Genomic DNA, 26,125 nt, shown 5'->3' with positions numbered 1-26,125 from the left:
CATACATTTTACAGATGTTATTGAAAATACATGACACGAGTAGTTACCTAGTTTCTCAGCCTAACTAAAGCACAGAACTACACGTATAGTACCTCCAATTACCATACAGTACAGCATTGCATTCGTATCATTTTGTACAGAAATGATTGTGGGTTGTACGTACAGTATCATGTGTGCTGACAGTTGGCATTTATCACGTGTAAGGCAGGTGCCTTCTTTGATTCTAAACCAACACACTTATATCACAATTCAGTCTTCATAAAATAATCATTAGCATTCCTTGGCTTGTCTCTCTTGGCTTCCTTTACTGGGCGAAGGGCTGGCAGTGACAAACCAGATGACTCACTCCTCGGCAAGAAGCTGCACACCCATACATTACATGGTGGCCATCTGGATGAGATGTTGAGTAGAAATCACTCCTCTTCAACTACCCACTCGTCCTGTCGAGATACCGAGCAAACTCTCAGTCTCACCCACATCGCGCCATTTTCGAATGCTGATTGGTCTTGTGACTGTCCACCAGTATATTTACGTGATGATCCGTTCACTTCATACAAACCAGTATAGTAGTATACAGCTGTGTAGCATTTTATTGTAGCTGTGTGAATTCACTGTATAGTAATTATATCCTAGCTAAAGGGGGCCATGCTGCATGGGTTCCCTGTGAAATTTGGGGGGAAAGTTGCAATTTGCTAGCTAGTTTTACTTTAAAATTTAGCATCAATTTTAAATTTTAAGGCATTTTTAAACCTTTAAATTGCAAAAATTCTGCAGCTCCTGGGGGTTGCACCCCCAGACCCCCCTTGAACTTCTAATTGCTAGCTATAACTAAATGAACCATACAGCAAGTTTCATGCTGTGTCCCCTGCCGTAGCTATGTCAGGTCTACAATTATACATAGTATAGAAAATCTGAAGAACAACAGATAGACCTAAGCATATTTATATAGCTAACTAGCAGTGAAATATCACTAAAATTGCATATCTGATCGAGTGTCTAATTTTCAAAAATTTCCTGTGGGGGCTGCCCCCAGACCCCCCTAGAATGCTTGTGCTTTGCACTTCGCACACTGTGCAACAGCTCCTCTCTCATTGGCATGTATACAGTAGCAATTTCAACATTATAATCAATGGCCTGACCAACCCAATTTTCCCTCCTCTGGCCCTGTGCCAAAGTGCCAGGATGGAGTTGTGAAGCTGGTTTTTTGGTGAATTCTTTGGCTATAGGAAAACCCAAATCTCCATGATCCGTAATATACAGTACAGTACTACCGCACTGTATGATAAAGTAAGTTTTTTGAGAGATTTGTTGAAACCAAAATGGTTTATGATTGGTGCATAATTATTAGTTCTTATCTGTTTTACATTTATTACACCTTTTAATCATCAAAATACAAGTGCAATAAACTGATAAATGCAGCAAAACTGGCACAGTCGTAGTTCCAAAATTTTCTCAAGGAAAGTTTCAGACCATTATACGTAATTGAGTAGTTTGGAAAAATAGTGCCACTAAACATCAGGGAAATTAAGACATTGATTTTGTACTGCTGCTGTACAGGTGAACCTCAGGTATTTATATTAACAGTCATAACTAACATGTACAATGGTGCATGCAGTTGGAATTTGGCTTAAATTAAATAGCAAATCTAACGAGATGCAGCTTTATCTCTCACGCATACTAGTAAGGTGCTTTAGGTGCAGAAATGATGTGAATGTTGTTTCTTCTAAAGCAACACATGAGATTCATGCTCTTATAAGTGAAAATGAATATTGAGCAAACAAAATGATGTATAATTAGGTTTCATCAAATTGAGACTTGCTAGATTAATTAGAACTTGCCTATTTCAGCAATGGATTTTGCTAGGTGTGTTGTGGTGCTATAGTGTGCAGGTATTAATTTTACTGAAGCAGTCACTATTATTAATGCTATAATAAAAAAAATTGGGGAGCTAATTAGTTTTCTAGCTAAAGGCAAAACTGTTACTCACCATCAAATCTACTGAAGCAGACATAACACTCATCGGAGTTTCTTTAGAATCTTCCACAGCATCACAAATTTTGTCAAGTGATGGTCTGGCTAATGTAAATGTATTCAAACAGCCTAAAATTGTAAATAACAAAGGATGAGATCTGACTTCAGAGAGCTCCTGTTGTCTTTTTGACTTCTTTGAGAATTCTGTTGTGTCTGTTGCTTCAGGTATTTTTTGTGTTGCTACTTCAAGAAGCAGAACTCCTAAGGAATATATGTCAGACTTTTCAGTGTACGGTGATTTATCACTAATTACTTCTGGTGGCAAGTAAGGTATATCTGCAGGGAGTACTGTTTTATTCTTAGGTAGATGTAATATCTGTGGGCATATGTAGTCAGCAATTTTAGCTCTTCCATCTTGACTAATCAAAACATTTCGACCATGTAAATTGCGATGCATTATACCAAAGCTATGAAGATATTGCAATCCTGTCACCATGTAATGACATATATCAAGTTGCTTGTGTAGTGGGCAGTTGCCTTTCATACGTATAACAAACATGTCTAAATTTTCAGTCATCAACTCAGAGAGCAATGTAGGTGGATTATCAGGTGTTAATTGTAATACTGTCTGAAAATGCTCAATATTTGGATGGCTGTAGGAATTGCGCATAAATAAGTTTATTTCTTTTGTAAACTTGTTTAACTGGTTAGCAGTGACTTCAGGATACCCAGGAAGAAGACTTTGGTATATAGTTTTACCAGCATATATATTTTTGTAATCACTAAACTTGCTTACTCTCCCATACTGACCACTTCCAAGATCCTCCTGTTGAACTAGTTGCTCCTGAACACATATAAGTAAAATACAAGTGTAAACGAAAAATTATGAAATTTAAAACTGTGATTATTACAATAAAATTTTCATAAACAATAAAATATCACAACCTGCAAGTAGTGCAGTTTTCATCCCTACCTAATAAGCTACAGGATGCATGATGGTATAATACCAGTTATAATGGCTACAGTTGAGATTAAATTCAGGTGGTGATTTCACTTGCTTATAGACACTTTGCTGTAATGTAGTAATGATTCCTAAAAGTAACTTGCAACATACATAAGTGAACTTCAAAATGTGTACACTAAGCTAGAGTAATTAGTATAATCAAAAGTTCATAATATATATATATATATATATATATATAAATATATAATTTTCTTGGTATAATGGTGATATGAAATAATAACATGCCATTCTTCGTGGGCTTTGGCTGGCATTATGCAATCATGTCTAAAGCAAAATTGGCAACCTGAAGCAAGGAAGTATACAAAAGTAGAATAATTATTAATATTTCACTGAAACACCTCACCATTTAAAATTAAACGTTAATCTTAAAATACACAGAGTGGCTCTTGTGTAATGTACTATCAGTATTTCAATTATCACAGTAACAAAAGTGCTATTTGATGTACTGTATACCAATACATTTAATCATGCTGAAGCGTGGACTGACTGCCCAACAGAGATAATATACGAAAAGGAAAGTGTCACTCAAAGTGAGGTCTATGTGTAAGCCCACAGTATTGTGATAATTGTGCTTGTTGTATAGTTAATAGATTAGTTTAATAAAAATTTCAGCAGAAATCTTCAAATCAGTCTAAGGAATGCTTGAGCGATTATCCTTAATCAAGTGGCTGAAGAGTATGGGTGACAAGAGGGATATGTATATATGCATGTAGCTGGGCTCTCAAAACCATATGTGGCATGATATAGGACCAAAATATTAACTACAATAATACTTTCTAGGTAAACAAGGTAAACACTAGGGATGCAACAATACGGGTAAATACCATATGGCGTATTGCCTTAAAAATTAATGCAATATATTGCTGTATTGCAATATTTGGATTAAGGCCTTTGGTGATGTTGAAGTGTTATACTTGTGTAAATAAATCATGGATTTAAGCTTCGTAAGATACAGCAGATAACAATAGTGTCATGTGGTGTACACCCACCAGTCAAAAGCTGCTTATAATGGCAAACAGTTATTAAATAGGTATTACAGTACAAGTAGGCAGTGCTACTGTTTGTTTAGGATATGTGGCTTCTAAAACATCAACAATTACATTCTGGTGGCTTTCATGCCTGCCCTCCAGGAGGGTGGCAGCTGAATAGGCTAATTATCCACAAGCCACAGCCCATTACAACCCTGCAATATTATGCAACATATTGTAACACAGCAATATATTGCAATACGCAATATATCGATATGTTTTGTCACACATACTACATTGTATTGTGATTGAAAATATTGCAATATATCGATATATCGATATATTGTTGCACCCCTAACCTAATAAACACAGTTACAAAAAGCTGTAAAATTGCTCAAGTATATTTACAAATTTCATGTACAGTTCCAATGTTGAAAAAGAGTAAATAACAGGTAGATAATTGTCTACATGGGTAAACACAGGTAAATATAAGTAAACACAGGTAAACAATGGCAAACACAGGTAAACATGAGTGAACATGGTTAAACACAGGTAAACAGTAAACATGCATGGGTAAACAAGAGTAAACACAGGTAGATATGAGTGAACATGATCAGCACGGGTAAACACAAGTAAACATGAGTAAACAAGGGTAAACATGGGTAAATACAGGTAAATATGATAAGCATGAGTTAACACTGGTAAATGCGGGTAAATATGACCAGTAAACACAGGTAAACATGAGTTAACATGGGTATACATGAGTAAATACAGGTAAATATGATAAGCATGTGTAAACACGGGTAAATATGACTAGTAAACACTGGTAAAGAAGGGAAAAACCAGTAAAGAAGGGCAAATGCCGATAAAAAGAGTAAACATGAGTAAACACAGGTAAGCATGAGTACTCAGGTAACCAAGGATGACCACAGATATTCAGTGTTTACTATGCAAAACGTTTTTCTACACTTTGTTCTATGTACATACCTATAGCTACAATTATATAAACTGAAGTACATTCATGGGGTTATGACCAATTATTCAAGGTCAAAGGTCAAATTTCTGTCGCACCTACAGGGTAATCTCTTTGGAGTAATGAGTTGAAAATTGCTATGTAGATGGAGTAACCATTGTAGGAGTGCCTTTTTGTGGTTTGAAAGGAATCAAGATAAAGGCCATGAAGATATGACACAAAACCCCACTGGTGTCACAATTATGCAACCGAGTTTCGTGAATAAAAAAACTATCAATTTTCAAGCCTACCAGATAAACCGCATAGAAGAGTGAACTGAAAACCAGTATGTAGATGGAGTAAACATCATAGAAAGTCCATGGAGTATATAGTATAGAAGAATCTGAGTAAAAGCCACCGAGTTATAATGCGAGATCCATCTACGTGTAGCAAGTGCGCGATCGAGATACTCTGATAGTACAGTCACCCTACTTTTTTTTTCAATTGGTAATATATAATATAAACAATAATCAAGAAAATAAACAATAATCAATGTGATGGAAGCACCTGACCCTCAGATATTGCAAGGTCAAGTGTTGCAATAGTCACTGGGCTGCCACGATGAGACCTGGCTCTATGCAAGCTGGTTACAGTTGACCTCAGTAAAAAAAAAATGGTAGAGCATCTAATCCAGGACACCACACTACTATAGCTCTGGTCTCTCTTAGCAGCAATTAGAGCATTCAGTTTGTATGTACAGTAGATCAACTTATTTACATAAATTATATACATGTAGTTACTTCATTGTGTTCTATTAATAATAATTGTTTTTATTCATTTGATGCTGTTTTTATTGTTGAAGAAAAAGGCACAGGACTTCATAGCTACCAGCAACTCTATCACTGTAGAGAAACTGGATGCTTCCTGAATGGAGAGTTCAGCTACAAAGAATTCACACTATCAGGAGTTCATCTAACCCATGCGAGTTCAGTTAGGCCACTCCAATTGGTAATTATGTTTCTGGTCCTTTGAAAATCAGTTTTAGGTGCGGGCAGGCGGAATTCAGCTACAAAGCAACAATGAAGTGACTGCTGAATTAGAGTACTTTTTGTGATTTACTGACTGTTCTATTAGAGTATATCGATCCGTACTATGCACTCTGCCCATTTCTTGCAGGTTTTCAATGATAAAATACATTTAGATAGTTAGATTTAGCATAATTGCTGCAGCCCAATATTTATTTCTGAAATCCAGCATTTTCAAAAAGCTGATGCAGGCATTTTACCCATGTATTTCTGAAATTTCACATTCTCCAAAAAGGATGTGGGCGGTGGACCAGAAACATAATTACCAATTGAAGTGGCCTTACATACCAGTTACCAGGTTAGACAAACAAGTCACCCAGTAGAGAGTTGAACTACAAACAAATCTCCCTACGGAGACTTTAACTACAAACAGTTACCCTGTAAAGAGTTCAACTACACTTAATCAGTAGAGAGTTCATCTACAAACAAGTCATCCAGTAGAGAATTCAGCCACAAAAAGTCAAACTGTAGAAAGTTTAGCTACGTACAAACCAACCACCCTGTGGAGAGTTCAATTACAAATAAGCCACCCTGTAGAGAATTCAGCACATGCGTCTTGTATCATACAGTACAATAGTTGCTGTATAGTAGGGACGACAAATTAGTAGGCGTGATCCACGGAATAATATCAGTCAAAAAAACAGCCTCTATTTTCCCTGATGACGATGAGGCAGTATTGGTTAGGTAAAACTAAGCCCAAACAAACTTTCAGATTGATCCAAAATGCTTTCAACAAGTTGCTACAGAATTTTAAAAATAATTTATTTAATGGAATTTTCTACTGGCTGACTGACTGCCTGATGCCTTCAGACAAGCGTAACTCAATAATGGCTAAGGCTACAGGTTTGATTTTTTCACTGTTCGATGTCGCTTCGGCTTGACTGGTGCCTTATGGCATACCGCATTATGTACAATGCATTGTTCATGGACTTACCAGTATCCTCCTTTGTGTCCCATTCATCTTTGCTGACAGTGATTTGGTGGTAGCACGTGATGGCTTCCCTTCGTAACGGAAATCATCCATATTTGTTGTAGAGGCTATTTTGATTGCAGAGGTGCTTTTCGAACAGTTCTTGATTCGTACTGCTGTGTGTAACGGGTTAAACATATATAGCAGATAATGAAGCGTAATGGATACTTCAATTTTCAGATGATAATTAATATACAGTAACTGGGGAGCACGGCACCATTTCTTTCTTTTAGTATTTGTGCTTTTTGAACAGTTCTTGATCCAAAATGCTGTGTAACGGGTTGAACATAGCTAACAACAAAGCATAATGGATACTTCACCTATTAGATGATAATTGATAACTTATTGCTGGGGTGCGCCGCGCCATTTCAGATGTGGTATGTGTGGGTTCACCAGTCATAATGATTATTTACAAAAAAGTTAACAAACAAGTACACAGAATTTTCAACTAGAGTAGGGACCATAGCACATCAATAAAAAGTACTGAAACAAGTTGGAGTAGGCTTGATATCAAATCACAGTAAAACAATAAGAAGCATTATATCCCTACTGTGCTTAAGATACCACAAAGGAAATGCACGGTAGGGATATAACACTTCTTATTGTTTTACTGTGATTTAATATCGTACCTACTCCAACTTGTTTCAGTACTTTTTATCGATGTGCTATGGTCCCTACTCTAGTTGAAAATTCCAAATTTTTCTGTGTATAATAGAGAAGTCAGCTACAAATATGTTACCTGTAGAGAGTTCAAGTCATACAGTAGAGAGTTTGGTTACAGAAAGTCACACTGTAGAGAGTTCAGCTACCAACAAGTCACCCTGTATGGAGTTTAGCTACAAACAAATCTCCCTCTAGAGAGTTCAGCTACAACAAGTCATATGTAGAGAGACAAGTTACCCAGTAGAAAGTTCAACTTCAAATAAGTCAGCCTGTAGAGAGTTCAGCTACAAGCTAGCCACCTGGTAGAGAATTCAGCTACAAACAAGCCCCCCTGCAAAGAATTTAGCTACAAACAAGTCACCTGTAGAAAGTTCAGTTACAAACAGGTTACCCAGTAGAGAGTTCAGCTACAAACAGGTCACCCTCTAGGAAGTTCAGCTACCAACAAATCACCCTGTAGAGAGTTCACCTACAAACAATGGAGAATAAAAAAAATCATTGTGTAGAGAGATCAGCTGCGAACAAATCATCTTGTGAAGAGTTCAGCTACAACAAAATCACCTTTATGGAGTTCATTTACAAAAAAAGTCACCAAGTAAAGTGTCAGCTACAAACAAGTTACAATTCAGCTACAAACAAGCTGCCCAGTAGAGTTCAGCTACAAACAAGTCACTCAGTAGAAAGTTCAGCTATAAGCTAGGCACCCGGCAGAGAATTCAGTTACAAACAAGTGATATAGTAGAGAGTTCAGCTACTTCTATAACTAGGCTATATAGTACATTAAAGTAACTACAGTAATATAACTAGTTACATAGTAATTTGTAACAAGGATTAACTGTCCAAAATTGCAACAAGTTTGATAGTTACATTCTTTTAGCCTGTTGAGAAAAGTGACCACAAAGGAGTAGGCGTGCCAATGAATAAGCATCACCCAAAAACCAGCCTCACTTTTCCCAGATGATGATGAGACAATATTGGTTGAGCAAAACTAAGCCCAAACAAGCCTAATTTGAGATCGACCTGAAGTGCTTTCAACAAATCGCTAAGGAATTTAAGCAAAAAATATTTAATTGAATTTTCTAGTAACTGACTGAGTGTAGTTTTGTCCCGAGAGGTGCCTTTTGGCATACCACAGTACATGCAATGCATTCTTCATGGACTTAACAGTGTCCTCCTTTGTGTCCCATTCATCTTTGCTGACAGCGAAAAGTGTTGATTTGGCAGTAGCATGTGATGGCTTCCTTTTTGTCAGTATTTTTCATAGTGACTACTCTGATTGCAGAGGTACCTTTCGAACAGTTCTTGCTAAATGTCTATGTAACTAAACTTATTGTTCAAATCTGTACCAGGAGAGTATAGCTTCCTTTTCCTCAGGAGTTCTTCAAAAACAGGTTTAAATTGTGGGTTGCATATCCAGTTCCAAATTTTTAATTGTGGGTTTCATTTTATTCATATAGTTAGCAGTGTTTTCCACTATGGCTATAAGAGGTGTTAATGTTGAATACTTGACTCACCTTTGACCTTTCCAGGGCGTATCGCACTGGTAGCTCTTCGCCTCCCACCAACTGATGTTAGTGGAGGTGGTTTGGTATCTGCACCTGGTTCCGGTTTCCGTGTTGGATTTTAAATATTTTTCAGTCCTAATATTTTAGGATAAAATGCCTGCCAGGTCTTATATGTGGCTGGATTTGCGAAAAGGTACCTTTTCCAAACATTGGACATACCAGCAAACAAAATAATGTAACACTTCACTCCTTATACTGATTATCTTGCTCTTAGTTTAAAACTGTAGCCAGATACTGTAGCTACATTCATTGAAAATTTCAAGCAGTTATATGCCATGATCAATAAGTTATGAAGCATTAAAGTTAAAAAAATGGGTCAAATTTTGTTTGTGAAAAAGGTACCTTTTTGCAAATCTGGTCACATATTTTCTTTTTCCAGGTGTGCCGATACTTGGACAGGGAAGGAATTTTGTGCCTAGAGGCATTCCACGCACCAAAGGCCTTCCTTTAAGCCATGACTGGGTCTTAATACTGTAAGCAACCTTCCTAGAGACCAGGTACTATCACATTCACTCTATCAGCAATGGAGATGCTGCAGCTGTTTTAATGCTCTGCTTCAGAGTGGCATGACCAACATTGGCACAAGGCAGTCATGTGTTGATATACCATCTGAACTGTGTGGAATTGGCCCATGAGCAAGTCATAGGGGCAGCACTCCACTTGGAGAGGCAGCAGTTGTTTGGATAAACATCGTGCTGGGCTCTCTGAAGATCAGAAGTTGAAATGTGCGCATAAAAGAGCAACACCCCCATGCTTCTGTCTGAGAGGCAACACCTGCTGGGAAGCAGTGTGTTACGCTCCTTGCAACAGGGAGCTGACACTATCCAGCTGTGACATAGCTGCGAGTCAACACTCCTGTTGGGGAAGCTGGTATTGACCCATGACGAGGGTCACATGCCAGGTGCTCCCATGCTTGCATCAACACTCCTGTTGGGGGAGGTGACATCAACCTGTGAGGGAGTCACATGCCAGGCGCTCCCATGCTTGTAGAGTTGACAGTGGCCCATGATAGCGTTGTCAGTCGGCACTCAGTCACCTGCAGTGAGCTAATGAGTACATCAGTGTAACAGTAACATGTAATAACAAAGCAGTAATACAATCTGCCGCATTGGCTAATAATTATATCAGCACTGACAAGGCAGGGCTGTGGGGGAGCAGGCATTGACCCATGACAGAGTCACATACCAGGCACTCCCATGTTTTAGAATAGCTGGTAATGGCCAATGATAGGTGCCTGTCTGCACCCCCGCTTAGGAGAGTGGAGATATAGGTTTACCTGCAGTGAGTTATTGAGTACATCAAATAGACAATATCATGTCACCACAATAACATTGCCACGGCATGCAGTATTGGCTAGTAATACATAGTTTTATCAGCAATAATGTGCTTGCAATATTTGTGGATTATGTGAAGTTATGTATAAATTATGTGTGTCAACAATGTGTGCCATGCCCCTGTATGTGTGTCAACCACATTATTTTGCCAGTGATGTGTTTTTATGAGCGTATGTTGTTATTTAGTCTTGCGGCTGTGAGAAAGAGGTGAAGTACAAATACAGGGATGGGAGAGGAGGGTAACACTTGATGGCCACTTGTCAAACGACTGACGTCACGTGCTACTGCGCATGTGCTTGGACTCCTATTAAAGCACTGCTATTCCTATTATTGTCTCGCATCTATGGATGATTCTTTGGGGCTGCTGTCATCTTCAATCTTAATTTTGTTTAAAAATATTTTTAAACTAGAATACTTGACTCACCTTTGACCTGTCTGGTGCGTATCGCACTGGTAGCTCTTCGCCTCCCACCAACTGATGTTAGTGGTGGTGGGTTGGTATCTGCACCTGGTCCCGGTTGCCGTGTTGGATTTAAAATATTTTTCAGTCCTAATATTTTAGGGTAAAATGCCTGCCATGTCTTATATTTTCTTTTTCCAGGTGTGCCGATACTTGGACAGGGAAGGAATTTGGTGCCAAGAGGCATTTCATGCACCAAAGGCCTTCCTTTAAGCCACAGAAAGGGGCCCCACAATGCGCGAGGGTAGGGAATCTTTCACCCAAGTATCGGGATCTTTGTGTAGGTAGCCAGTCTGCGAGTTCAGTGTCATGTGGAAACAGTACTTAGCGCATATGAGTTATGTACATGTCCGAATTTTTAATTTTTTTTAAAAATTTTATATTTTTAATTTTTACAAAAAAAAACAACAAAGGATTAACAAATTCTGCCATGGCATACATGTGCTGAAGTGAATAATATGCATCGAGTCGTGTCTAGTGTGTCATTGATAATCTGCTGCAATAATCTTGGACATTTTTGCAACTTTGCTGGGAGGAGGTCTGATATATTGTTGAACAGCGTTGCTTCTCCAGCGACCAAGAGTTTGTATGTGAGCATCTGGCATTTTGGCTAGCGATGCAGAGGTTGCTGCTCCTATACGGATGCTATGTGTGTTGTAGTGGCACTTATCTAGCTTGAGGTTGTCCAGCAGAGACCTGAGCCCTGCTCGAAACATAGCTGTGGTCCATCCTTTGCCATCCTTTGTGATGAAAAACGGGCCTGGTTGCCTGCTTCTTTTATCAAGGTATGAGAGGATTACCTTTATTGGACAGACCGGGCTATCAGTGATGACCATGTACACTATGATACCCTGCTTGAATGGGTCTGTATTGGACTGCTTTAGGAACAGTTGTAGTAGACGGGAGTTTTTCCTGTTATCAACTGCAATATCACTAAGTGATAAATGACAAGATGGGTTATATGAGCCTTCTGTAGGAATTGTAAACTCACCGACTCTTAAGAAGCCAAAAAAGGCGAGACAGCACATAGCCCAGAGTGTGGTGTTGTTGTAGGAGGCACTTTCCTTAGACAAAAGGGATCTGATGCTATGAAGTATTTGGATGGTGACTGGCAGGCGAGTTCTGATAGAGTTCATTCCTGTTTTGGCGCTTTTTAATTCCCCTTAAGATGAGTTGGAGCCGAGGGGTGACTTGGTGATTGAAATGGTTATGTAATCCCTTACAAATGTGCATGTGTCTAATAGCTGATAGATAGACCTTTATGGTTCCCTGTGAGATGTTAAAGGTAGCCAGGTGTGTTATGAACAGAGTTAAGGTGCACACAGATGTTGGGATTGACTTTATCCTTGCCATTTTACAGAAGTTCACATATCTTCTTTGGGCCGCAGCATAGGTATTCCTGCTTGACTTGGCCAAGCCATAATGCAACAACTTCTGGGCTTTGTTAAATAGCTTGTTGAGGCGAGTGCTCCTTGATGGTTTCAGAAGGTCTAAAAAATGATACAATTAATGGCTCAAGTGTTACTTTGTTCGCAATTGTTATTATTTGTAAGATTAACAACAGGGATAACAACCATATGATCAACTAAAATAAAAGACAACCACAATTGTTTACAATAAACTACAGGTATATATGTGATTAACTACAATGTAGCTTCATCTTATATGAGTTTTTGTTTGCTGGTGGGTGGAGGCTCTTGAAGCCTGTTGATGGTACGCTTGAATTAGCACATGAAGAAGGGGGAAGTCCAGTCTCGCCTTTGGGGAGATATGACCTTTAAGAGTGATGCTGGGATAGATGTGGGGATGCTGGAGATGTGAGGGTTCTGCTTTAAGAATTCTAGTGATCTGTTTCTGGACAGCTGGTCTGCAGCAGTGTTCAGTATGCCCGGAATATGGCAGGCCAAGATTTTAATATCAAAATTGGCTGAGAAAAACAAAGACAGCGCAAAAGGTGCATGACCATTAAATGACCATTAAATGACCATTAACTCCTTCGAGGATCCTTTGGTGATGGAGTCCATGACACTGCTGTCGTCGCACTTGAATTCTACATTGCTGCCTGATAGTAGCGGTCCCCACACAGCACAGCTTAAAACAATTGGCATGAACTCCTTAGCCATTATGTCCATCCATGCCCATTCCTTCGACCATGCCAGCTGCATCCACTGAGATTCAAATACTGCTCCACAACCCCAGAACCCTGATGCATCTGTAACGATTACATAGTCTTGGGTGGATCCATTGATAAAACTGAGCCCGTTCCAGTGTGTGGCAAAGAGGTGCCACCACCTAAGGTCTGAGCGGAAGCCCCTAGTAAGACGTATGAAGTGAGATAGTTTCCTTAGACGAGCTGCTGCCCTATACATTCTGGACACAAAAATCCTTCCTGGTATTACCACCTTAGTGGCATGTTGTAAAAGGCCTACCAAAGATAGGATCTCTCTTTTTGTAGCCTTTTTGCGGGATAGCCAGGCTGCAACTTGCTTCTGAATTCGTATGAGTTTTTTGTCAGGTAGGCGAGCCTGCATGAGTTGAGTATCCAAGGTGATCCCTAGAAAGGTCAGATACTCGGAAGGACCCTCAATTTTTTCTGAGGCGAGAGGTATTCCTAGCATGGAGCAAGTGTCCTTGATCACCTGAAGATTATTGGCACATGAGGTGGAATGCGACGGACCCATGGTGAGGAAATCGTCCAGATAATGCATGACTGGTTTCACCAGCTGTTGCTCAAGGATCCATGACAGCAGGTCAGCCAGGACGTTGAACAACTTAGGAGCGGACCTGAGCCCAAAAGGTAAGCAGGTGTCAATGAACTGAAATCTGTTTATCCCATCTCATTGAAAGAAGGTGGCGATCGGCCGGATGAACTGGCAGGAGGCGAAAGGAACTTTTAATGTCAAATTTAGCTAACAGCATGCTGCGGCCTGTGCGCTTAATTTTATCAATAGCTGAGTCCACTGTGATATACTTTAGTGAACACAATTCTTTTGGGATGCCTCCATTAACACTGCCATTAGTCGAATGGGAGAGGTCAACAATTATTCTCCACTTGTTTGGTTGGTGGTGTTTGGGAATGACCCCGAACCTGCTAACATGTGCATGTGGAACTAAAAATTCTTGGAACGGGCCAGCAACACATCCGAGAGCAATGTCTTCAGTTAGGTAACTCTCCTTTGTTTCAGGGTGTAGAAGAACACAACTTAAGTTTTGCTTGGAAGACTTCAATGGGTGTGATTGTAGCTTGAAGCCAATGTAAAAACTCACTGTAATTCCAGAGAGGAAGAAGTCAACCAACGGTCTATTAGGGTGATCTTCCAGTGTTTTTTCCAGTTTCTTACACTAGTGGTGTTTTGGTTGTCCTGGCTACGGGTGGTATTTTTGACATCAGATGGTTGATTGCTTAAGTGGTTTGTCCAAGCTGAGTGTAGTTGCAACGCAAGTCCTTAGTTGGCACACCAATAATGTGCTGCTCTGTCACCACTGCATAGGAGAGAAGGTGTTGATGAAAATTAGACTGTAACCATTGCGTGGTACATGCATAACCTATACATGAGTGTCGAGTGCACTAACTCACAAGTTACTAAATTATCCCAACATTGCATGCACAACATATTCAATATATGGGCTTGCCATGCACAGTGCACCACCAACAGTGTTGGGAGTAACGCGTTACATAAGTAACGCGTTACGTAATATTATTACTTTTGTGGTAACAAAGTAATATAACGAAATACGCTATGAAAACAGGTAATATAATGCAAGATACTTTACTTACAAACGTAACGCGTTACCTAAGTAATATAATTACTGTAACGAGTCTAATATGACGTAATATTATTACTAAAAGTAACGAAGTTACTAATCTCGTTAGTAATCCTCTGAGTAACGCCTAACCACAATGGAGTAACGAGGCCTATTGAATGAAGCTTATTCACTAGCTTCTTACTTATAACCAAGATTTGTACATTGTCCAACAATGCAATCATGTCACGTGATAAGATGGTAGTTTCACACGTGACAGCTTAAGGCTGTGGACACAAAGTAATATAATATGTAATATCATTACAGTTACTTTATTTTATGGGTAATATGTAACTGTAACTAAATAGTTCTGTTGCAAGTAATATGTAATATGTAACTAGTTACTTTTACAAAGTAACTTGCCCAACACTGACCACCAAGATCAAGCCAGCTTGAGATATACATTGTGGCTGCACTAAAAACACATGAATGCACAACACAGCACAAGCCTTATATTTGTAACAATGCCATTTGTACATAAATATAAATATAATAGTGTACATAAAGGAAGGGAAAAAATGAGTCAGCTAATGGAGATGAATACGAGTTATGACTGGTTATTGTGCTGCCTGTCCTTCTGCTTGTACGTACACTGGAAAGCTGTCGTGCTTGTCCTGAGCTCTAGGGTTGTGGACACAACGGTAACATATATGTTTGTAGTGGCAAGAAGCCCTGGAGCAACTGTTTGGGCTGTCATTCCAGTTCAGAAAGATTGGTTGGTTTTGGCGCTGTGGCCATTGAGGAGGGTTCGGGTTAGGTGTGTTGTAAGTGGCAGATATTTGCGGTTGACGACACTGAATAGCTTTCTCTGGAAAGGTCATATTCCAGATGGTGACGTCTATAACTGACCACTGACTGATATGAGAGGCTGATGCTTTAAGGCGAAAGCGGCAATCATAGGTTACTCACTGGCCTTCATGACAGTCCTGTGATGCCCCTATTATTAGACTTTGATATCCCAGGAGGTCAGCAACTCGCTTGGGCTTTTGGCAAGAGATGATTGCCATGTAGATTGCAAAGCACTGGACTCAACCAATGATGTTGGATACCACAGGGGTCGCTTACGGATATGCTGGTCATCAGTATTGAAGTCAGCTGAGCCCTGGTAGCTTGGCAAAAGCTCTCCCATCTCTACAAACAGTCCATCCTCCACATGCTTCACAAGTCTAAAAGGGATGGGAGGGAGGCCATTGCTTATTAGACCGGTGGATGTAACTTCTCGGATGGGAACGGTGTGTCTGAATCATCACTGTCAGTGCTGAGAAGTTCATCATAGTCCGAATGGAGTCCCAGCTGTTGGATATGGGAGAGTTGGCTGCCATCAGGGGACTCGTAGCAGGCTGCAGGACAGGACACAGAGGCGATGAGACAAGGGGGATATGCCAGTATAAGCAAACTGCCAGCTTTTACATTGTATATTATTTTGAATTGAGTTAGAGTGGTATAACATTGTATTGTAAAGGCTTAGACATACATGGCACAAAGCATGGTGTACATTAATTGGGCACGATACACATTATAGTTAAGGTATGGTGCACATTACAAAAGAGCATGAGCATGGTGTGCATTATATAAAGCTTGGGCGTGGCGTGCCATCCAATAATTAACTGCCACAACATAATACATACTATATACAATAACTTACCGAAATATTCATTCTTGGCGTCTTCTTCATCAGTGCTATCCTGGGGGTCGGTGACAGTCGGAGTGACAGGAGGAGTGCTGCGGCTGCATGTTGATTGCCTGGCCTGATCAGTAGTATCCTGCATGCGATGGCTTGATCTTTTTCGGGGCATAGACGAAGTTGCGTCCTGAAGCTGCGGCATAGCCTTCACCACTGCTGACACAATGTCCGGGATGTCTGCTGCTGTTAAGGAGCGTGTCTTTGATCTCTTCACAAGGGGAGTTCCAGTGCTTTCGGTTTTCCTTCTCTTCTGTCCTGCCATGGTAGAATCCCCGGACACTTTGCTGGCTCACGATCCGGTCTTAGCTGGAGGCTTCTTGGGCCTAGCTTTCTTCTTCTGCCTTGTGGTCTATTCCGTTGAATTCTTCGCATTCGATTGTGATTTCTTGTCTTTTGGCTTTGGAGGCATCTTGATAACACTTGACAGCCACTTGTCAAACAACTGACGCCACGTACTACTGTGCATGCGCTAGTACTCTTATTAAAGCACTACTATTCCTATTATTGTCTCGCATCTATGGATGATTATTTGGGGCTGCCATCATCTTCAATCTTAACTTTGTTTAAAGGTGTTTTTTAAACTACATATTAGTGTGGTTTTTATATTTTACAATGAATTACATGATTAAAAAGTATTAGTTGGTTTAATTGGTTAGAGTTATCAGCTTCAGTATAATATGTAGCTATCAACGTGGCCATTTAGCAAACCGTAGTCTTTAGGTAATTTACAGTCTCATACGGCAGCTACTGTAACAGCATATTCACCCACTTTTGTCTATATGACTGTAAAATCAGTTACCTTCTGATATGACCCCATGCTGTGGGTTATGGTGGCATTTGTAGCCAGTCTTCATAACCCAGCAGATCTAGAAATAAGACTATCGCAAGAGCAGATCCAGAAAGCCCGTAAATAAAAAATATAGTGCATTTTGCTAAGGACTAGCTAATAGCTACCCTTTACTACATTCTGCTTTTCAATACACTTTAATGGCGTTAAGGCTAACAAAGTGTCATAATTGTGATGTTTAACACTACTACTACTTAGCTATACATGTTTCTGCCTTACAGATTTAGCTGATTAGAGCATGGCTAATAGGAATTGATGCGTTATGGTATATAGCTAGCTATATCTAAATGCTTGGTAGCTACAAATGAAAAGATTATCATGCATGCATGATAGCTAGCTACTCAATGCATATTGTAATCAGTCTTGATTTAATGGAAAAGTAAAATTTAATGATATAAACTGAAATTTCACTGAAAAACTGCTACAAACACTCTTAGATTCACTTTTAAAGAGTAAACATTTCCTGGGAGGCATGCCCCCAGACCCCCCTAGGTGGCATGCTACACACCAATGTAGTCATTATTCCAAATAGCTAATGTGACCATGGATACTACATGAATCTTACCACTATAGCACACTGTGAAAAAGCTTGGTATCTTCTAACCTCAAGCTAGTTACAGTACCTATGTCCCTGTCTAGCTTATCCCACCCTCCTTTCAAAAAATCCTAGATCCGCCCCTGTAATTGATAAAGCTGGGGTGTGTGGCACCATGGTATGTGTGGGCTCACCAGTCATAATATTTAATTATTTCAAAAAAGTTAACAAACAAATATGCAAAAAAATTGGAATTTCAACTAGAGTAGGGACCATAGCACATCAATAATAAGTACTGAAACAAGCTGAAGTAGTGCATGATATTAAATCACAGTAAAACAATTAATAGTGTAATGTCCCTACTGTGCATTTCCATTACCATAATGGTATCTTGAGCACAGTAGGGATATAACATTTCTTATTGTTTTACTGTGATTTAACATCATGCTTGTTTCAGTACTTTATATTAATGTGCTATTTTCCCTACTCTAGTTGAAAATTCCAAGTTTTTTCGCTCACTTGTTATATAAGAAATTGTACAATTATAAAAAAAATGTATGTTCAACTCTACAACTGCTTCACATCTTGTTTCTCCTTCCTGTGGTAAAGAAGCCTCAAAGCTGACCATACTTTGGAGTATACAACCACAAACTATGAAAAATTGATATATAATTCAAAACAGCGAAGCTGTAAAAAATGGGTGCGGCCCCAAAAAGCCATGGTGAACAAAGATGTGAAATCCAAGTTGGCAGCCAAGAAATGGCTGTGATGGTAGATAAATGGCAAAAATTGTAATAACAATATTTCAGGTGAATTTGTTGCCAAGTCCTAGTGCAATTTGGAGGAGGCAGTACAAATTCACCTGAATTGTTATTATTAAAATTTTGCCATTTACCTACCATCACAGCCATTTCTTGGCCGCCAACTTGGATTTCATGTCTTTTTCACCATGGCTTTTTGGGGGCCGCACCTTTTTTACATCTTGGCTGTTTTGGATTAGATAGTATTTAGCTGGAAAACACAAACCTTCATGATCACTATATAAAACACCACATACCATACTGAGTGATAAAATCAGAACTGACTTTGTAGCAAATTTGTTCCATCTATTTCTCTTGAGAAGTTTTATTACATTGTAGCTAGTCCTGTTTCTTTAAAATCAATACACATGGTAGTGTGTTATGCAGCCCAAGAAGCACACATGTCACATCACACTGTGAGTATATTAGAAAACATGGTTTTCATGCATTGTAGCTCCATGCTGCCTTTACATAAAAAGACAATTTTTTTGCTGTGAAAATACTCACTACCATCAGTAGAACAATTACCCAATTTGATCAAATTACTTCAAGCATTCCTGAGATATGAGAATTTTTAAAAATGGCTGAATTTCTTCATTTGTGACCAGGCCTGCTATAATAGGGCATGTGGGCACATGATTTTTGTCTACTTTTTCACAATTTGATCACTCATAACTTTTTGTACTATTATGCTATGGAGTTGCAATTTTCAGCACTTAGTACGCATTTCATTGGCATCGTGATGCAAGTTACAGAATGGAAATATACTTTCCAGTACTGAGATATGACCTGTAGAGTGATGGGATGTAGTTTGTGCCCACATGCCCTGTTTTCGCAGGCCCGGTCACATTTTTCTTCTTTCTGCACACTTAAACGCGAATGCAATAATATCTGATTTCCTTGAAATTTGCCATACAAAAGGGGGGACAAAGGTGTATCTTGGAACCAGGTATGGCTTAAATACAATCAACAGTCAATTAGCAATTATTCACAAAAAATAACTCCATAATGTTGAGTGCAAACTGCTCATAGGAAGTAGCTGAAGATTGGTATGTGGATAGGGGTTAACTATTGAACCTCAAACGTGTTGTGGTTTGAAACAAATTGATCTAAAGACCACGAAGGCACACCACAAAAATCACTCTGTAACAATTATGCCATTCAGATTCGCTAATAAAAACGATTACTTGCCATGCCTACCAGACAAACCGCTCAGGGAATGAGTTGAAAATCGGCAGGGTTGGCAATGAAACAATCAACCCGATTTAGATTAACTTGTAAGTCACAGGATGGAGTTTACCATGGTTTAGACAATGGTATGCAGCATTTCGTTTGATGTGTGGAGGTCTCTTATTTGCGAAGAAACCTGGTATCAGGTGTCTTACTGGTAAGACACCTGACAGTTGTTTACAACCACAATGTGGCCCACAGTAATGCAATTAGCCTTTTGTGGACAACCAGTATTTTGCACATCAGTAAACACCAAGCAATTGCGAGCAGATTATAAGAAATTACATTCAGGTACGCTGTTATCGTGGGTAGCTTAGTGGATTTATAAACCATCGTGGTAACTGGTTAATCAAAAAAGCCATTAATTCAGTTTGTGGCCTTCGCCATATTAAAGCGCGCTCTGTAGACCAAGACAGCCATGCTGGAACTGGCTATTCCCATTTGCTGCCATTCACACATATCTATAATGCCTCAAACATACTTTTTATCAACTTTACAAACCTTCAGTTATTCACGCTTCACGGCTTGAGCAACCTCACATCTTTTGCTCGCTGAAATACCCTCGGTGTTTACAATGGGAACTCTCTATACTAACTCACTGCTTCTACGCCATTGTCTAAAACACTTAGACACTCACAATAGGCGTCTTCGAGGATTTAAAAACCATCGGTGATGTCAATAATTACCTCAGCTGTGCCTCGGTAATTATTGACGTCACCTCAGGTTTTTAAATCCTCGAAGACACCTATTGCGAGTGTCCAACTATTACTTAGGTTTAAGATGTGGGTTTGGTAGAGAGAAAATGCCTTCCATTTTGGATAGCTATAGTTGTGTTTTAAATAAAAATGGATTTTGGAACATATCCACAAAAATGGGAATGAAGGACTAGAATGTTTCCCATTGCTTTTTTGGGGTGAGCAAAATACACTTGCTTAACAGGTGACCTGCAGTACTTCAACTTTTGCCAGAATGGCACTTGATAGGTCTGCAATAGAAAATTAACCCCCTGACTTAACAAAGTGTATGGTTGGTTTACCAGATACATTTTTGGACCATAAATACTTTATTTAAGTGGTCTCATATGCTAAAGCAAACTGATACTGTTGCTTATGCTATAATTCAGGATTCCACAACATCCCTTACTTCAAGAATACACATCTATTTTCAAAAGTATAATGCGTCCAACATGTAATGTATCATTCATTAAAACATTGAAGCATGCTAAGCAGCATTGCTGATGCTGCTGCCCATTTTTATTATATAACCTGAAAATTTGCAAAAATCTAAACGCACACTGCAAAAACAACAAGGAGAATCACCATATTATAATATTAATAGCTTACGATTTTGTTGTACATTTGGGTAGAATTGATTACCACCCAGAGTTGGAGGAGAAACTATAGAAGTTGATTTTTTCATTGCCAACCCTCAAATAACATTGCAAAGATAGATTTACCATCTTATAAAGGCTCTTCAGTGATTTAAAATACATAGATTTAAAGCCATTATGTTATAATACAAAAAGACAAACAATGTGGAGCAAGTACGAGATCAAGATATTCTAATATAGAAATCACAGTCAGAAAAACAAGCATTCAGCTAAGTCACAAAGAGAATTTAACTCTGTTTTAAGCCATCCTGTATAGAGTTCAGCTACATAAGTAGTCTCCCTGTAGATAGTTCAGCTGTAACAAGTCATCCTGGAGAGAGTTTAACAGCAAACAATTCAATCTGTGAATGGTTCAGCTACAAACAAGTCCAGAGTTCAGCTACAATACATCATCCAGTAGAGAGTTCAGCTGCAAAAAATCCACCCTGTAGAGAGATCACAAACAAGTCACCTTGTAGAGAGTTTAGCTTTAACAAGTCATACTGCTGAGACAAAAATTCACTAGGCATGAGGCTATTATGCTCTAAAATTGAGCATTACACTTTTGAGCAGTGTTCAAAATATCACCTATTATGCTTTTGAGAATTTTCCATTATTCCCAAAATTATGCCACCACAATTGGCTAATAATGCCAGTTCGTTGCTGTATTAGGCCATTTTCATTGATGTTTAAACTTCAAATAGTTTTGAATTTTTTTAGCTGGTTGCTGTATTAGAGTATTTCATTTGAATGTGACTGCTTTATTAGAGTAAACAATATTCAGTGACTGTTCTAGTAGAGTTTCTGACTGCTCTATTAGAGTATCTCGATCTTTTTTAATGGCATTGTGCAATCTACAGATTTTCCTGTTGTTAAAATTTTATAATCACCTCAAAATGCTAGCATATCCCACACATACCTATTATGCCCGAAATTATGCTGGCATAATCACCGCATCCTACAATGCACCCTGTAGATAGTTTGGCTACATTAGAAGTCACCCTGTTTAGAGTTCAGCTACAAACAATTCACTCTGTAGAGAGTTCAGCACTACATTCTAAGTCACCCTCTAGAGAGTTCAGCTGCATTATAAGTTCCCTGTAGATTCAGCTAAATACAAGTCACCCTATAGAGAGTATAGCTACAAGTCACCGTGTAAAGAGTTCAGCTTCAAACAAGTCACCCGTAGAGAATTCAGCTAAAACAGTTACCCTGTAGAGAGGTCAACTATGTAAGAAATCAGCCTATAGAGAGTTCAGCTACATTATGTCACCCTGTGGATTCAGCTACAAACAAATCGCCCTGTAAAGGGTTCAAATACAAACACGTTATCTTGTAGAGATGTCAGCTACAATGGAATTCATATCGTAAAGAGTTAAGCTATAACAAGTCACCCTGTACAGAGTTCAGCTACAAATAAGCAACCATGTAGAAGGTTCAGCTGCAAAAAAGTCACCCTGTACAGAGTTCAGCTATAATATTAGTCACCCTATAGATTCAGCAACAAACAAGTTACTCTGTAGTAAAGACAGCTAATATAGAAGTAACCTTATAGAGAGTTCAGCTACAATAAGTCACCCTGTAGAGAGTTCAGCTAAAAAGAAATCACTATGTAGAGAGTTCAGCTACAAAATAAGTCACCCTGTAGAGAATTCAGCTACACGACACTATATGTGACCGGACCTGCAAAAATAGGGCATGCCAGCACATGAAAATTGCCTATTTTTTGAAACTTTGATGGACTTCTAATGTAGCTGAACTCTCTGCAGAGAGACTTGTTGTAGCTGAACTCTCTACAAGGTGAATTGTCTGTAGCTGAACTCTGGATTTGTTTGTAACTGAACTGTCTACAGGATGAATTGATGTATCTGAACTCTAAATAGAGAGACTTCTAATGTGGCTGAATGCTCTACAGGGTGACTTTTTTGTAGCTGAATTCTCTACAAGGTGACTTTTAATGTAGCTGAACTTTCTACAGGGTTACTTGTTGCGGCTGAACTATACACAGGGTGAATTTTTTGTGGTTGAACTTTCTACATGGTGAGTTGGTTTGTAGCTGAACTATAAACAGGGTGACTTCTAAGTTCTAATGTAGCTTAGTAGGGCAGCTTAGCTGGTGGAAGTGGACACTCTGGACAAAAGCACCAATATTTTTTTACATACTACCCAGGTCGGTAGCTTTCTATTTTTGATAGGAATCAATTCATCCAATCACCCTGAGGCAGTTTGCTAAAGTATTTTAAGATGGCTGCTATGTTAGTAAAATGGCTTTTTGTTTATTTCTTCCTTAGGCATTATTTAAATTGCTACTATTTTGCATCAAAGTATAGGGCTTACTTTGTGAAACAACTTGCTTTTTATTTGAAGTCAATAGCTTGTTCCATTGCAGAGTTGTGATCATTTATGTAAACCAGAAACCCATCAAATTGGTCCCACCCACGCATTTGATTACAAATGCATTGAAGTCTGCCTAACTCCTGATCAGTTCATTATTAAGACATGTTAGGGTTATTGTAGGCATATAATTATTCCATGTAGAATGTTACCATAGAAACTAAACACTCATCTGTTGCCATAGAAACCGAAAAGAAACATTGAAAACACTCAGTATAGTGTTTTTAATAGCCTTGTAATCTATATGTAAAATTGCACAAGTTATAAGCTCTTTATTCATTATCATGATAACTCAGCAAATATCAGAAAACAGTTGATGATACCTGTACTGTTTACAAAACAGAACACAATGAATCAAAATCCAACTAAATACGTACAATCAAGAATGATAATTTGCTAAATTTTACTGTATTAGTGATCTATCAAGTATCGTCACGCTCAGTATTAGGTATTGTGTGTTTCTCAATCTAAGCAGTGACAGTTACAGAGCTCTGTGCGCTACCAACCAGCTTTTCTGCATGAACATCTGCCACTCTTACATTTACACTTAACTAGTTCACTACAAGCTTTAGCAGCTATAGGAAATGTGCTCCACACTCACTGAACACATCAAGTGTCTACCCCCAGCCTTCTGGAGGTGAGTTCTGTTGCTCATTTTGTTTACTGGAGCACCATATTGCAGCTTGGTATGCCACTCATTTGGTATGCTGCAACAGTGCTTCCTGTATTGGGGCAGCATCTCCATCACCCTACCTTTGTTGCAAAATAAATCCTTTCTAGCTTTATTCACATATTGTAGCTCACTTGTTTTGTCATACATTAGTACTATAAAATGTTCTAGCAACCTGAAATGTGCAGAATCAATATCTATAATAGATAAGGGTTTAGTGCCACATAGGCCACCCATTCTGATATCTTACCTTTACCATAAAGCGAAGATGAGTGTCACAACCTGTGAAACTACAGTATGTATATGAAACGCTGGTATATAGAGCAATAGATTTCTCTGTACCAAGCTTTTGATAGATAGCACTTAATTATGTGATAAAGTGTTTGTCAGCACAAAAGGCTGACAAAAAGTTACAAGATGGTGGAACTTTCCAATTGAAATTTGTATCAACAGTGCAGTTGCTGTAGCCATTCATAAAAGCTTCAGATAATCAGCTTTGTGTCAGCTTCTATTTTGATTGTTGAAAGAGAACTTCCATGAAATGGCCTTTGGCTGTGGTACTTGAGGGATTGTGATCAAGGTTGTCAAGTGCATCAACAGTAAACAGACAATTTACAACTCCCTTCTCTTCATATATATTCCTTACAAACAGCAGTTGTTAACTGGCTTTCTATTTCAAGAACCCTATCTTGGCTTGTGCACCTTGACCTAAGTCATATAGATGGTTTACTATCTACTTTCTCTGTGAATTTTCATAGAGAAGCAATGGAGGTTGTCTCTCCCATAAATGACGAGACTAAACAGTAGCTGGTGTGTGCTTACTGAAATTAAAAAAGAGTGTTTGTGAGATTGTGAGGCTTACCTGTGAATCGGCAGAATCTTGACATTATAAGTCAACACCATTATTTTAGTATCATGGATACTAGGGTATGTTGCTGACAACCAGGTGGAAACTTACCATGAAAAGAAAAACCTTTGTAACATGTAATGTCTTTTCACACAATCTTGCCAACAATACCATTTAATCTTGTGTGGTGCAACCTGTTTTAATATCTCCTGTATATATACCTTGCATAATTTTATTATTGTCATCATTTTGTTCTTGCTCTTGTTGAAAATGTGATAGAACTTTCTCCCCATATCAAACTCTCTTTATCTCCTTCTAAACACCTAGGTCATACGGTGACTGGATTTGACAAAACCTGGCTTCGATGCACAAAGTTTTGTTAGGAGATATGGCGATTTTAAGTAATCACTGTGTAGTAACTTCCCAGTGCCTACAGCTGTGCAAACAAAATTTGTACCAATTATTCATCTATTTACTAGCTATCACTGTGTGGGTGTATAAGTTTCTAATACCCAAAATATGCCCTGTTTTTGGCAGCTTTTTTGAGCGGGTAATGATATCACAGGTGGTAGTAATAGGGGCAGTGGGTGAGCTTAATATATGTAGGAGTATAAAATGGAGCAAGAAGACGAATGGAATCCAGATGCCATGCTTGGGCCCTCATGGCCTCAAATCATTCCAAATTGATTGAGAACACTATTGGTGAGCTCTCTGTGAAGTCCCAGCTCACTACATACCATTACAACAAAGCCATGGCCATTTAATGGCACCAATCTTCCACTCATGGCTTTGACAGGGTCAGAAGAAAGCTTCTGCAGAAACCAGACTTGCCAGTCCTGAAGGAAATACAGAGTGGAATATGATAGTGTATTAGACCAGCAATCTATTTCTGGTAAAAACATAAGTTTGATTTTTTGTGTGTGGAAGCCGGGTTATATGAAATCCGGTCACAT

General features: G+C 38.9%; 1 protein-coding gene across 1 annotated transcript in view; it reads right to left on the bottom strand.

Moving 5' to 3' along the window:
- The window catches only part of LOC136248097 (uncharacterized), a 128,744-nt gene that overhangs the window by 9,961 nt on the left and 92,658 nt on the right, over nucleotides 1-26,125 (bottom strand). Inside the window, exon 13 of the mRNA XM_066039911.1 lies at nucleotides 1,988-2,815. Coding sequence (XP_065895983.1) covers nucleotides 1,988-2,815 — 828 coding nt within the window. The remainder of the gene's footprint in view (nucleotides 1-1,987; nucleotides 2,816-26,125) is intronic.

The sequence above is a fragment of the Dysidea avara genome, chromosome 2, assembly GCF_963678975.1.
Source record: "Dysidea avara chromosome 2, odDysAvar1.4, whole genome shotgun sequence".
Taxonomy (NCBI): domain Eukaryota; kingdom Metazoa; phylum Porifera; class Demospongiae; order Dictyoceratida; family Dysideidae; genus Dysidea; species Dysidea avara.
This window is presented reverse-complemented; position numbering and strand designations above follow the sequence as displayed.